At 45.2% G+C, this 14,263-nt stretch overlaps 1 protein-coding gene across 6 annotated transcripts in view; it reads right to left on the bottom strand.

Moving 5' to 3' along the window:
• The window catches only part of kmt2cb (lysine (K)-specific methyltransferase 2Cb), a 61,095-nt gene that overhangs the window by 10,777 nt on the left and 36,055 nt on the right, over nucleotides 1-14,263 (bottom strand). For 2 of the 6 annotated variants that reach the window (XM_058066384.2, XM_058066379.2), the window contains 19 exons: nucleotides 13,967-14,014; nucleotides 11,292-11,432; nucleotides 11,174-11,206; nucleotides 10,932-11,078; nucleotides 10,718-10,853; nucleotides 10,397-10,626; nucleotides 10,239-10,312; nucleotides 9,612-9,812; nucleotides 7,462-9,381; nucleotides 6,872-7,185; nucleotides 5,237-6,771; nucleotides 4,559-4,670; nucleotides 4,405-4,471; nucleotides 4,259-4,319; nucleotides 3,946-4,178; nucleotides 1,749-3,371; nucleotides 578-763; nucleotides 273-437; nucleotides 58-187 (listed from right to left, as the gene is read on the bottom strand). In XM_058066384.2, coding sequence (XP_057922367.2) covers nucleotides 58-187; nucleotides 273-437; nucleotides 578-763; nucleotides 1,749-3,371; nucleotides 3,946-4,178; nucleotides 4,259-4,319; nucleotides 4,405-4,471; nucleotides 4,559-4,670; nucleotides 5,237-6,771; nucleotides 6,872-7,185; nucleotides 7,462-9,381; nucleotides 9,612-9,812; nucleotides 10,239-10,312; nucleotides 10,397-10,626; nucleotides 10,718-10,853; nucleotides 10,932-11,078; nucleotides 11,174-11,206; nucleotides 11,292-11,432; nucleotides 13,967-14,014 — 7,356 coding nt within the window. The remainder of the gene's footprint in view (nucleotides 1-57; nucleotides 188-272; nucleotides 438-577; nucleotides 764-1,748; nucleotides 3,372-3,945; nucleotides 4,179-4,258; nucleotides 4,320-4,404; nucleotides 4,472-4,558; nucleotides 4,671-5,236; nucleotides 6,772-6,871; nucleotides 7,186-7,461; nucleotides 9,382-9,611; nucleotides 9,813-10,238; nucleotides 10,313-10,396; nucleotides 10,627-10,717; nucleotides 10,854-10,931; nucleotides 11,079-11,173; nucleotides 11,207-11,291; nucleotides 11,433-13,966; nucleotides 14,015-14,263) is intronic. The other 4 variants (XM_058066381.2, XM_058066385.2, XM_058066382.2 and 1 more) reach the window with 3 other exon arrangements.

Raw genomic sequence — 14,263 nt, 5'->3', positions numbered from 1 at the left:
CTCAGGCACCTAAATGCAGAGTAAGTAAAACTTTGTGTTATTTATTTATTTTTTTACTCATGGCAGCTGCTTTGCTAGCCAGCTCCTCGGTTGTGGCAAAGCCGTTGATCATTTTCTGCCTATTCACGGGTGGTGGTGTAGGAGGCAGTGATGCTGGAGGTGTTGGTGGATTGCTCAGGTTACTCTGCTTTGGGGAAACAGGGCCAAGTCAATGCAAGTTCATAACACTAATAAATATATATATGTATATGACAAACATAACCAGATCTCACCTTGTAGGCCAGCTGGGAGTAATAGTCGGACACGCCATCGAGTGAGGCACTGCCAAAAGTACCAGATAGGAGGTTTTCTCCATTGAGCTGGCCACTACCATAAGGAGCAAAGTGGGCAAAGTTGACACCGATCAAGGGCTCCATAAGGGGGAGTAAAGAGAGTTGCTGTGGAAAAGAGCCAAGGAGAAGAATGAAACAAGTCAATGAAGGCAAGTGAAGTGCTTCTCAACTTCCTGTGTGATACATGTCCTTGCCACTTATTTTGACTATCAACCATCATTCGATATCATGTTAACCTGTCTTGCCTGTTTGATTTGGGTCATGACGTTGTCAGAGTGGACCAACTGCCTCTCATCCCCTTCCTTCTTCCGTTTCTTGTAACGAGATGGAGGTTTCTCTCCTCCCTTTGGGGTTCTTTTATTCCTGCCTTTCTTCTTTTCCTGTTCATGCAGAAGAGGTCCTTGAAAGTCTGCTGTGCCATCAGAATATGCCTGAGAATAAAACCGTATCAATAAAAACATTTATATTTATTATATTAAAGTACTCACACAGTTCCAAGCTAAGTCAAAGGTCTGTATCTGGACTAATCATATCTATTCTGGCTTTGGTCGATATATTTGCTCGATATTGTACCCTTATATTATGCAGCAATTCATTACGAATACCAACACCAACCGACTCCAATATTGGCAGTAGATCCTCCCCCAAACTATCAGCAGAAAACGGATGCTGATTGTGAGAGCGTTTAGAAAGAACTTATACTGTAGTTTATCAAGAAAGAACATTCTTAAAACATTTAATATACAGGGGCTGCACGGCGGTCGAGTGGTTAGCACGCAGACCTCACAGCTAGGAGACCAGGGTTCAACTCCACCCTCGGCCATCTCTGTGTGGAGTTTGCATGTTCTCCCTGTGCATGCGTGGGTTTTCTCCGGGCACTCCGGTTTCCTCCCACATTCCAAAAACATGCTAGGTTAATTGGCGACTCCAAATTGTCCATAGGTATGAATGTGAGTGTGAATGGTTGTTTGTCTATATGTGCCCTGTGATTGGCTGGCCACCAGTCCAGGGTGTACCCCGCCTCTCGGCCGAAGACAGCTGGAATAGGCTCCAGCACCCCCTTGTGAGGATAAGCGGTAGAGAATGAATGAATGAATTTAATATACATTTGAGAAATATGTTGGCCCATCCGTTTCTTTGTATTATTCAATTATAATATGTTGTATTGTAATGTACTACTGTAAATGCTGGGATGCTATAGAATTGTATGTTTTTAAAATTGTATTTTACAGTGATGGCCAATATTAAGCATAAAGATATTTTAGACATTTAATCGAGGACTCCTGAGCTTGAGGTTTTCAAATACATCATGACTCATCAAGCATTTTAATCGCTTTCTGGTTGATGACTCACAATGCCGACCAGCCCTCAGTGCTCTACAACCCTTTGACACACACTGCTAACACACAGACTGACCCCATTACTGTCCACAGAGCTTTGCCTGAGCAGGGCTTTGCAGTCGGCAGGTTCCTCCTCCTCTGATCGCAGGCTCTCCTCTGACTGCTGCTGGGAGAACCCTGGTGGAGTTGTACTCTTGTTCTTCAGAAGGTGTTTCAGTAGCTCATTGCCAGCTTCACCTTTGTTTGGACTTTGACCCAAGGGGAAAGGAGACACACTCCCCTTGCTGCGTTCCTCCTTCACAGAGCTCATCTCTGAGCCAACAGGCCCTTCTCTTGAGCCATGACACTCACTGATGTCAGTCTGCTCCAGCTTGATATTGCTGAGGATCCTGTCATGCTCCTGAGCCTGGGCCCTTGTCGACTCCACGGAAAGACCACTTTGTCCAGGATGCCCCCCAGAAAGTTGCCTCTCTAGCTCAGAATGACTCGGAGTAGAACATCCAAGGGGGGATCTTGACAGGTCTTGGTCTGCAAAGAGATGGGGGTTCCTGGTTGGCGTTGAAGAGGTGTCTGACACGCATGGCGTAAGTGGGGCAGTGAGATCTGAGTGAGGAGTTGAGGGCGTCTTGACAGAATCTGTGTCATCATCTTTCTTCTTCTTGCGGTTTCTCTTCTTTTTCCCTTTCTCATCTGGGATGATGTTGGAGTACAGCTGAATTAAAGATTGACCTGAGCCAGGAAAGTTGGATGGAAGAGGTGTTGCTGAGTCAACCCCAAAAGGTGGACATTCACCTGGCACCTGAAGCATCATGCCCGGTCCAGTAAACTGTCGATGCCTGGTCTGTCCCTGTGAAAAGTTGGATGCTTGTAGGCTGAGATTATCAGGCCCCAATTCAGGAGGCATCATCCCATTCCCCATCATAGGCCTCCTTTCACCTTGCATAAATGCCCCAGTTGATGAGCCCATGGCCTGCTGCTGAGGGAACATTGGTCCATGTTGTTGCTGCTGTTGTACAGGAGGCCTCTGGGGCTGCATGAAGTCTTGCGGTAGCTCAGAATTAAAAAATGGCATTTGAGTGAGCGGCGCCATGTTCCCATCTGGCCCCATCATGCCTTGCTGCTCCATTTCCATACGGTGTTTGAGAGCTCTCTGCCGTTCAACCTCCTGCATGAGTTGCACCCGCTGTCTCTCCTGCTGTTCCCTGAGCCTCTCCCGCCTCTCTCGCTCCTGGAAGCCCTCGCTGAATGGATTGTTGTCATCAAACTTCACGCCACCCGCCTGCATTGGTTTGACAGACCCTTGAGCCACTGGTGGCACTTGTGCGTCCACTGGCATTTGGGAGTGCTGAAGTACGTTGCCCATCGGCATCTGATGAGGCTGCACCTGGTTTCCCACATGCGCCTGAGGGGGCATTATAGGTGGCATTCCAGGTCCTCCCATTGGCATGGGAGCTGCAGGGTGCCAGCCCGGTGGTGGTGGGTTGGGCATTCTGGGAGGGGCGTTTGGTGGGCCAGGATGAGGTTGCATTTGCATCATGGGGTTCAACTGAGGTTGGACCACTGGTGGCCCACTGGGAACCATGCCAGTAGGACCAGGCACAGGATGCATCCCGGGCATTAAGGGGGTCATGTTGTTTTGTTGCTGTTTCATTCGGTATTCTTCTATGAGTTCAGCATGCTCCTTTTGCTGCTTACGGATCTAAAACAAAATAAGAGATATACATGAGAAAAAAAAAGGGATGGGAGGCTATGGCACTATACAGGTATATGTAATAAAGTTTAAATTAATATGGACAAATGCTTGGGTTTAATTAATGGAACTGGCAACTGAAGGTTGGTGATAAAGCTTCATAATATTTACATAATACAACAGGCAGAAGACAGCTGGGATAGGCGCCAGTACCCCCGCGAACCTTGTGAGGATAAGCGGCAGAAAATGAATGAAAGAATGAATGACAGGGGTGTGGCCCAGGAGCAAATTCTTGTACAAATTACCAAAAAAGGAAAAATGGATAAAGCAAAAAGGCATAACACTATGTTGGACGCCCCTGCAATACAGCTGTTCTGTTGCGTTTATGAAATGCGAAGCAAATTAATGATCTTTATATATTGCGTATGTTACACCCAAGGCTTGTATTTCTAAGCTACAGTTCCTGAAAAGATGCATTTTTATAATTACTGTTACAGTTACACTATATACAAAATGCAGGTTCCAAATTAGGCCCAGTTACTATGTTTAGAGCAATCATTTTAAGGATGAATAAATATCTTACCTGCTCCAGTTCTTTCTGCACTACACCCTGTTGCTCTGTGACGTGTTTGAGCTGCTCAGCATCCTCCTCTGGGAACTCTCTCCCTGCTTTCTTTGCCGTTCTTTGCTTGGCAGACAAAGCTTTCTTGGACTTCCTGTGAGCTCCGATCTTCTCCTCCAGAAACTTCTGCTGCATTTGCAGTAACTGCTGAGTCTCCTTCAGCCACTCCTCATACTGTGCCCTTTGAGCATTGTCTGAAAAGAAGGAAGATACATTTCTAAACCTGACAAAACTTCAAGCGATCATGCAAATATTTGTTTTTTTGAGAACTTACTACCAAATCCGGAACCAAAATTGGGAGGATTTGGTCGTATTACTTGTGTCAGTTTGCCACCCTGGTGGATAGAGATAGACAAGTTAATTATCTCATAATTTACCTGACACGTAACAGATTTTTAAACATAATGATAGTTCAATTACCTGTCCTACAACTTGTGGAGGAAGTGGTGTGCTTTCAGGACAAGGTGCTACAGGACCTGATGGAAACCTGTGAGAGAGAGGCACACAAATGGTATTGGAGTATACTTCTGTGTGTATAAATACTTAGTTATTCAAGAAAAAAACAACTTCTTACCTATTCATAACCATTGGAGACATTCCAATATTGTTCTGAACCATGACTTTATTGATGCCTTTTAGAGCAACCATCTTGGCTTTCATGATTGGGTCAGTGATGGCATCAAAATCTGTGCAAAACAATAATATTAGGATCACAAGTGGACATATGTTTTATAGCCCAGTGTATACAGGATGAACCAGAAGAAGGTCTGTCCCAGGGTGGGCCAAAAGTGCAAATCAGAATTTGTGTCTCTGAAGTGTGTCAATGTTCTGGAAAGGTTTGAGGGATGATACAATGTTGGAGGACAATGTGAACATGGGTGTCAAACTCATGCAATGGAGGGCCGAGACACTACAGGTTTGCTTTCCAGCCGGTCACTAAAGCAGGTGATTTTAATGATTAACCCTCCTTTGGTTTGAGGGAAGGAGCTCGTCAATTAAATCACCTGCTGGAGAAACTGGTTGGAAAGAAAACCTGCAGTGCTTCGGCCCTCTGTCGACAAGTGATTTACAAACTAAAACTAAACTGTGTTTTAATAATTGTAATAAATACGTGTAAATATATGTGTAAGTCACTTTGGCTCATCCCGCATATGTACACAGATACTCAGTATCAGGATTATTATGTTCTAACATCATTTCATTTTTCCAGTAGATAAACAAATAAAAACAAGAAATAAGTACAAATAAGTACCGATGTTTGGAAAGAAAGAGTCGTTTGAGCGCTGTCGTATCATGGCTTGCATCTGTCTCTGTTGCTGTTGCTCTTGCCGTTCCTGGTCTAAGAGATCCTGCAAAAGGAGTGGCTGTTCCTCCAGCAGAAGAGGGCGGTGTTGGTTCTGCTGACCCAAAACCTGGTTCAGAACCTGCTGCTCCACCCCTGAGACAAGCCCTACTTGGTGGTCTGCTCCAAAGGCTGTCATAGAGGTCTCTCCAGCGGCAGTGCCGCTGGTCATTGCTTGACTCACTGAAAGGCCGGGGGTATGCTCACCGTCACTGACTTGGTTCTGCTGGGACAGGAGGTTAGTGCCTTGAGTGACAGATTCAACCATATGGTTTAGTGGCTGCTCTTCGGGCTGCTGCTTAATGAGTAAGCTAGAGAGTACAGGGGTAGAGTCAGAGAGGCCTCCTTGCTTGTTTGACTGGTTTGTCCCAGTCCCCTCTGGGGATTTCTGACAGTCGTTGACCTCTGTTTTAATTTCCAAAGGAGCAGAGTCCAGACTCTCAGCAGTGTCATCTTTGACTTCTGTTGTTTTTTCAGCTGTAGCATCTGCCTTTACCAGTGTGGTTGCTGAACTGGATGAGGCTTCAGTATTGCTGGAATCCACATTTTTGTTCATCTCTGTAGTGTCAGCACTATCATCCATAGGATCACTGAGATCCAGTTCTTCATTGAACATGTCTTTTTTGATGTCATCAAGATCTGGATCTGTGTATGCAATGATGTCAAATTTCCCAGATGTCAGAAAGTCATCAAGGTGGAGGTCATTTGTCTCAAGATCCAAGTCTTTGCCATCTTCAGGATCCAAATTAAGGTTTTCTAAGTCAGCATCTACCAAGTCCTTCACCTCTACATCTTCTAGATCTTTCACTGCAGATTCCTCTGCGTCCAGTTTCTCCTCTCCAGTTTCACTCGGGGCCACAGAGACAGTCTCGTTCTGGCCAGCAGGGGGAGCAGGGAGGATGATGGATGTAGACAAGTTTTGTGTCTCATTTGGAGCAGGCTGGCTCATGGATCTCATCAAAGGAGCCTGTTTTAGAGGGATGTTTTCTGACATTAGGGATTGCTGATGAAGACTGCCCATGCTGGCAGAAAGGTGCGCATGGCCACTCTGGCTGGACATTGGGTCAACCATCCTGGGCCCCTGCATTAATGGAAACCTGCTGTCCAGCATGCCTGGAAAACCAGTGGGTCTTGGAGGTTGAATGTTGGGATCCATGTTGCATCCTTGCACAGCACCCGGGGGAAATGCCATGCGTGGTCTGTTTTCTGCTACTCTGTGTCGCAGCTCAATGAAGGGCTGGCCCATGATGTTATGCTGCTGAACTGGCACACCACGTGGTGGAAAGTGCTGAGGAAGAGCCATCGGATTACCACCAATCGACTTTGCCATTTCGGCAGACATGGAACGTCTCATCTGGGGAGGAACATCCTGCATTGGGTGTTGTCCACGGGGAAACAATTCTTGGGGTGGATGAGGCCCGAGAGCACCAGCTGGAAATGAAAACCTAGACGAAGAGAAGAGCACGTAAAGACAAAAGCAGCACATTCTTAGCTACCTATCAAGGAAATGGAGCGACACTACGAAACATAAGTTCAAACACAAACCTCGGTCCCTGGTGTCTCAAATTAGGATCTCCAGGGTGTGGGCCTCGAAGCATTTGTCCTTCATTAGAGAATGGAACACGCTGATCGGCTTGAAAGGGTCCAGGAAACCTCATTGGGCCTCTTACGGGTCCTTGTCCAGGATAAGGTGGAGGAGGTCGGTTAAACATGTCCCCCTGTTGCCCTGGATCCTCCTGGGGCCAGGGTCTCTGTGCTCCAGGAGCTAGGTTGGCAACAGGCTCCTGAGGGCATCTCTCTTGCCGAATTGCACTCCGCTGTTGCTGCTGCTTCAGGATTAGCTCTCGAATTCTTTGTCGCTACAAACAAGAGTAGAAAAATGTAGATAGACAAATGTTTCATAATTACCAATAAATTACAACATAGACCAAACGAGACAACTAAAATAACCCATGCACAATGTCAATATCAAATGAACATGTGCCCTATAAAAACATAGTAGAGTCAAAATGTTACCATGTATTACGCGTAAGGTAATTATAATTAGCCAGTATTGATAGCCACTATTTTTTCTTAATTTTATCTATACTTAACTCCCCAAAACCTATGAGGGAATTGGGAGGGAACACAAGTACCTGTCTGAGTCTTTCCTCATTTTCAGCAAGGACAACACCCTGAGCATCTGAGGATACAGCAGGCATTTGGTCTTGAGGAACGAGTGCATTGTTACCCAGACTTGACTGATCGTTAACTTCCGCTTTCTCCAACTGTGGACGAGGGGTCATAGGGGCTTGCTCAAATGGGTCATGACCAGGGGTCTGATTGGGTCTTCTGGAGGGTGATCGGGTAAATCCATCTTCTGGTACACAAGGATGTTTGGGTGTTTGTGAGCCAGGATGAGGGAACGTTTCCTGAAGTCTGCCTTGAGTTCCGGAGAAAGGGTCCCGAGTTGCCATCGATCCAGGCCTTAGCCCCTGCCTACTGAGCCCATCAGATCCAGGACGTGGTGTTCCGGGAGCCTGGGTGTAGGGGTCATTCATCATCGTTTGGGGGTTCCCAGGTTGGGAGAATATTTCGCTACTCCCTGGTCTTGATGGTCCAGGTGTACTGGTAAATGTTTCAACAGGTCCTCTTTGGCTACCTGGCGATCTGGAAAAGCGCTCCATCGCAGGGGGCCGTGGAGTACCAGGTGGCAGAGAATATGGGTCCACGGAGTGGGAGGGTGACTGGGCTGGGTGCGTCTGATGTGAGAACTGGTTCATTCCACTGGGTTGAGGGGTGGCAGGAGCATGTGAGTAAGCATCAGAGGATGGGCTAGGGGTGTTTGATGGTTGATTGTAGTTGTCATGTGGACGTGGGGTACCAGGAGGTCTGGCATATGGCTCAAAGAATGGTCGAGGTTGAGCACCACTTTCACAGACAGATCGAGTGTTAGCTGCAGGCTGAGAAAATGGGTCATATGTGAAGTGGTCAGGCCTTGGAGTCGAAGGAGCGTGAGCATAAGGATTTCTGGACATTTGCGTCATTTGTCCTTGCTGAGCAAATGAATGAGCTTGAGGATGATGTTGGCTCATACGAGGAGGACTGGTAAAGTTGTCGTTTCCAGATGGTCTTGGGGTATGTGGGGGCTGAGCATATGGGTCAGCCTGTTGATTCTGGGCAAACCTGTCTGTCGGATGCTGACCTCCTCTGTATAAGGGATCCTGAGCCTGTGGAGGGGGCATAGGTGTTTTGAACAGAGGTACTGAGCCAGACTCATTACTTCCAGGAATTGGTGTCAATAAAGGTCTTGAGTAAGGGTCGGACAAAATCATTCTGTTCTGGGCCATGCGTTGGTAGGCCTCGTTTCTTATCATGGGCCTAGAGTATGGATCCCGGCCTGGCGAGCCCATTGGGGGTCTTCCCTGAGCAGCGTGGCTGGTCCTGGGGGGCCCCATGGGCTTCAGAAATGGGTCCATTTCCCCAGTTGGCCTTGGAGTATCAGGAGGTTTGGCATAAGGATCATTGCTCATGGATGTTGGCGAGCCAAACGTTTCATGGGCAGGGGATGGCCTCCCTCGGTCCTGCTGTTCCATCAAAGAGGTGGGAGATTTACCAGATTCCATTGGCATTCTGCGACACACATTTTGCCCCAGAGTTGGTGGTCTTGGAGTTCCAACCATCTTGCCATATGGGTCCCACGGAGAAGATGGTCTGGAGCCAGAAGAGCCTGGTGAGAAAACCTGTGGGGACTGAGGTTGGGATGACGAGCCAGATGGAGGAGGAGGAGGCGGTCGTAAGAATACATCATCGGAAGGGCCTGATGTTGGTGTCCCTGGTAATTGTGGCCTGGCGAAGTTGTCTTTCACATTGAGTTGCTGCATTGGGGATGTGCTTCCATTGCTCGGCAGGGAGGCCGGGCTCTGGTTCCCACTGTTGTTGCCATCTCCCTCGCCGTGGATGTTGGCGTGCAACTGATGCTGTTGCTGCTGCTGCTGCAGTTGCTCGTTCTTGACTTGCTCCAGTTTCTGAGTAGCTTCAATTTTGGCTTGCTGTTTGCTTTTCTGTCTCATTTGCTGTTGGAAGAACAGAATTAAGTTGCATTAGACAGTATGTTGAAGATGGCAAATGTCATTGGCAAGTCTCATGCAAAAAAAGTAAACTGGGCCTACTAACCACCAATGTCATCAGGGTTAATGAGGAGGGATAGTGCAGTTGTTTTGGGATGTTTTACTAAACCGCCTCTTAGATGTCTTAATATAAAGTGGACCTGCCGCTGCCCTGACTTAATTGCATACCCTCTTACCTGTCTAAACTTCCACTCTTGTTCATGCTCTGACTCTTTTGGTTTCAAAGGGTCTTTAAACAGCAGTTCTGTGTCTAGTGGTATGTTGGGATCAAACACCTCAGGGGGCTGTGGATGCTGTGGGTGGTGCCTCTTCACTGTCTCATTCGACATCTGGACTTTGTTGATGCGCAGGGCTGCTCGGTTATCTCTTGCCTTTTGCTGAAAGGCAAATAATCAGTAGATATTATGAAGAAAGTCACATAAACATATTTAGGAAGTATATATTTCAACATAACTACCAGTAACATTGATAATGAAACTGCATTAGTTTTATTATTGCAATCCCAAATGCTAGATACGTTTACAACTGAGATTAAAAAATAAAAAATGCAACTGGCCTGTGCAAGACAAAAACACACTTAAAGTTAACTACATTAAGAAGACCACGGTGGACCGTGCAAGGCTGCCAACATTTAATTAGTTCACCCTTCAATGGCCAAATTTCAAGTTGCATTGGCAGGAGGCCCGGTGCATTACAGAAGTGCGCTTTCTGTTGATGTATTTATGCTAGAGCTCACACTTTTGGTATGTACAGTATATATTGTAGATAATATGGGTGACAATGTATGTACAATATGAGCTTACCACATATGGGGCCCTGTCTTGTGAACTAGCTTTTCTCCAAAGTTTTGCAATTTGCTTTACTCTGGTAGACCAGTCTGTTGAGGAAAAATCAGAGGAATTGTTAACACAGCTCAATAGTCCTTTATACTTTGGTGAGTGCTTTGTGGAAAAGTACTAACCTGGGTATTCCTCTTTGAGGTTAGGGAAGTTGATGTTGGTATAAAGGACAGGTGCTACTGTGGCAAGCTCCCCGAGCGTCTCCTCCTTCTCCCACTTGAGCGTACTTCGTTGAGCATTTGACATGGCTTCAGTTTCCCCCTCGGGTAGTGATCCAGGGGGTGGGGGTCCGGGGCCATGGGCAGGGGAGGGCCATGGACCAACTGCTTCTCTCGGCATTTGATTAAATTTCCTATCCATGTAAAAAGTAAACAAATGCTGTTTACACAAGCAAACAAACTATAATTTACAAAGAGAAATCACAAGGCGGCAGAGTACATTACCTGGGATTGTCACTAAAAGGCACACGGTTGAGGGGGGCAAAATTTTCTGGCATTAAGGGCCCTGCTCCGGAATTTGAAGAGAAACGGTGGCTTGGTCCTATGATTCCATTCATCATTGGCATCCTTGGAAACATGCCTGCAAGTCAAAGAGAAGGACGATAAATTCATGTGGTTAGACCATTACAATTTGACAAGTAGCAACTGTTACAAATACCTGCGTTGGGATGAGGAATGCTAGTGCCAGGTGTGGTAGGAAGAGGTCCTGGACCGCGAGGGTGAGGCACCTGTGGCGGTGGTGGTTGGCTTGTGCTGGGGCTGAGGACTGCTGTGAAGAGATCCTCTACATCTTTTCCCCCTAGTTCTGTAACATAACGCATAGATCAATATATATATTTCTATAATATATACATTTTACAGAAATTGTGAAAGGGACTATTGACAGGAACATTTACGAACCTGGTATTTTGTAAAGTTTGCTGAGGATTGATTCTGAAAAATAAGTAAAGAAACATTTTTTTTCTGGTGTGACGTTCAACATCCCAAGTCTTAACAGTGTTAACGATGCCACACTCACCATCAGTGACCATTTTGTCCAATTCTGGACTGAGGATGCCATCCAAAGGTTCTTCTGGAAGGCTTCGAGGTGTCCTACGACCAGCCTGAGAATGGGGCGTCACTGAGGAACTGTCTGTCATGGGCCCCATGTCCAGACCAGCTGTGGAAACACATATAGAAATAGATAAACTATCAGATAAAGAGCCCCCCAAAATAGTTGTAGAGTCATACCTGAAATTACATATTTGCTCAAACTGAACAGCATGTTATAAAATTTAATTAATTTGTTTTTTTTTGGAAAAAAAACACATAAAAGACAACAATTAAATGACCCAGCTAAAGCTATGGAAATCAAAGTTGGAACTCTTTAACATGTATGAAAATTAGGCAACTAGATTAGAATACAGGATGGGTACAGTGCGGTATAAGTGGTTAAAGAATCGTGCAACGTGCTGCTGTATGCAGTACTTGTGAGTGAAGGCTGCTCTTAGAAGCCGCAGATGAACTAAGGTAAGGTAAGGTAAGGTAAGGTGAGCAGCAAGCACTGCAGTGGTGCTTTTGTGCAAGTGATGGGTTTTCAGAAAATAAACATTGTAGCTCTTCAACAAGCTAGTGGCCCTTCGGTGAGAAAGTGCTGCTCGTTCAGCTACAATTAATTACATAATATACACACTCCTGATACAAAATGTTAAGAGTTTAAAATGGCAAGAATTTACATTTCGCGCTGTTGGATCTTCAGCAAGTTCTAAGTAGAGCTTCAAAACGCAAACATGAAGAATGTATTGCAAATTTATTGCCTGCACGCTAACCACTCGCCCACCGCGCGGCCCAGGTTTTAAGACCATTGCTCCAAAAAACCTGAAACCCCCTAAAATGGAAATAAAATGTTAAAATTGCTTTGGGCATGATTGATGCCAGTATTTCCAGGATGCTCATGGGAATGTTGTTCTAGTTGGTGAAGATGGTGTCACAGAGGGCATCCGCTGCCTGAAACTGGTGTCTATTTTGGTTAACTTGCCTTGCTATCCATCTCCAAATGTTCTCAATTGGATTTAAATCAGGGGGACACACAGGTTGGCCCAAAAGAATTATGTTATTCCTCTGGAAGAAGTCCTTTGTCAGACAGGCATTGTGAACTGCAGCATTGTCCTATTGAAAACGCCAGTCATTTCCACACAGACGAGGGTCATCTGTCATGAGAGGTGTCCCCTGCAACATCTCCACATAGCCAGCTGCTTTGTGACGCCCCTGCACAACCTGAAGCTCCATTGTCTCATTAAAGGAAAAAAGCCCACCAGATGATGCTGGCGCCCCCTCCACTGTGCCGTGTGGAAAACAACTCAGGTGGGATGTCCTTGTCATGCCACTAATGTTGGAAGCCATCAACACCGTCATTATGTTTTTTTCTCATAAGAAAATAAAACTTTCCTGCACCTTTCAATGTCCTGTGTTTGGTGCTAACATTCAGTCTGATGGTCTCTTCCGGCTCAGGGCTGATGACATTTTTTTGGGTCTACCGCTTGACATTTTTGTTCCATAACCCACAGGATCTTTGGAGAAGTTTAGAATGACTGTCTTACTTTTAAATGCTGTGGGCTTAAACTTTTGATCAGATGATGAGCAGCCTATTTCACTTTAATGCTTGTTTGCATTGCTTACTCAATTTTGTTTTTTTCATTTTGAAGCTCTACTTAGAACATGTGTCAAACTCAGGCCCGGGAGCCAAATCCGGCACGCTGTGCAATTTCATCGGCCCATGGAACTGTTAGTAGTTGCCCCACCTTGTGGAAGCACTCTAAAAAATACAAATTAAAAACTGACAACATTGCATCGTTTAATATACATGCTGTGATCATGCATTAACACGTACACCAATGGTAACATAGTTGCAGCAACTTATTTTGATGATTTAAAACACTACCGAAATTTCTTTCAGACGGCGCATTGATACACATACTAAGCTCGTTCCGTTAACAACCGCAGCATAGCTACAAGGACAACACTTCGAGTACGATGTCCGCGTCTTCCAGCACAAGACAACACAAGTGCTCCAGTCCTCAGCTAAAAAATGCTGAAGGCAAACAAGCATCTTGTTGAGTCTTTGTAGCAAAATCGAGAGCTAGGTATCCACTCTTCCGTCTCTCTTCACGCATCGTGTTAGTCCGCAAGGTAACAATAATTTTGCATGTTACCTGCTACAGTTCCCATGACGTGCGCTGGTAGCTAGCTCATATTACCTTGTTGTCTCGTGCTAGAATGCACAGAAAAGGGAAATAATTGTATGTTCATGTTTCACATAAGGATTGTGATTGGGGATTGTAATGGACAACATAATGGACAACATTCCAAAAAAAGCTCAGTTCCCCTTTAAGATCCAAAAGTGCAAAAAGTAAATTCTTGCAATTTTTCAAATAGTATTAGAAGTTTGATCAGAAGTGTATATTTGTTTGTAATCTAAAGTAATGAAAACTACTTTACTTATGACATAGGGTTATCATGGTATTACTCCTGTGAATTTTAGTCGGCTTAAAATGTTTAACACCACACTCATTTGAGTTAGAGCAAGCCAAGATGGTTACATGAAGTATGAAGAAAGCTCTTTACAGGCAAAGTGAAACGAAACATACAGTGTTCAAGTGTTAGAAAGAAAGAATACGTTGAAGCAAAGGGATTAGTAGGTCACTGCACCCTTACCAAAAGGAGGTGGTGAGCTGTCAACCTGGAAGGGGCAAAAATCAAGACCTACAAGAACCGAAAACCAGAAAATATGAGTGAAGAAAAAAAAACTGAAACAACAAAATATGATTTGGACAATGCAAAAGAAAGATAAAAGCAAAGAATGGACATTTGATTTGGTAAAGCAGACACCTTTTGTTATCTGAGCTTGCTTTATTTAAAAATGACTTTTTGGTATGTGTTATGTTTTTGACCACTAAATGTGAAAATCTATCATCACTTTGAAGAGACAACATTGTTAACAAAAAAGTAGGC

The sequence above is a fragment of the Doryrhamphus excisus genome, linkage group LG6 (genome assembly GCF_037039965.1).
Source record: "Doryrhamphus excisus strain RoL-2023G ecotype Guam linkage group LG6, RoL_Dexc_Guam_v1.1, whole genome shotgun sequence".
Classification (NCBI taxonomy): domain Eukaryota; kingdom Metazoa; phylum Chordata; class Actinopteri; order Syngnathiformes; family Syngnathidae; genus Doryrhamphus; species Doryrhamphus excisus.
Note: the sequence above shows the minus strand (reverse complement) of the source record. Positions and strands in the feature narration are given on the sequence as shown.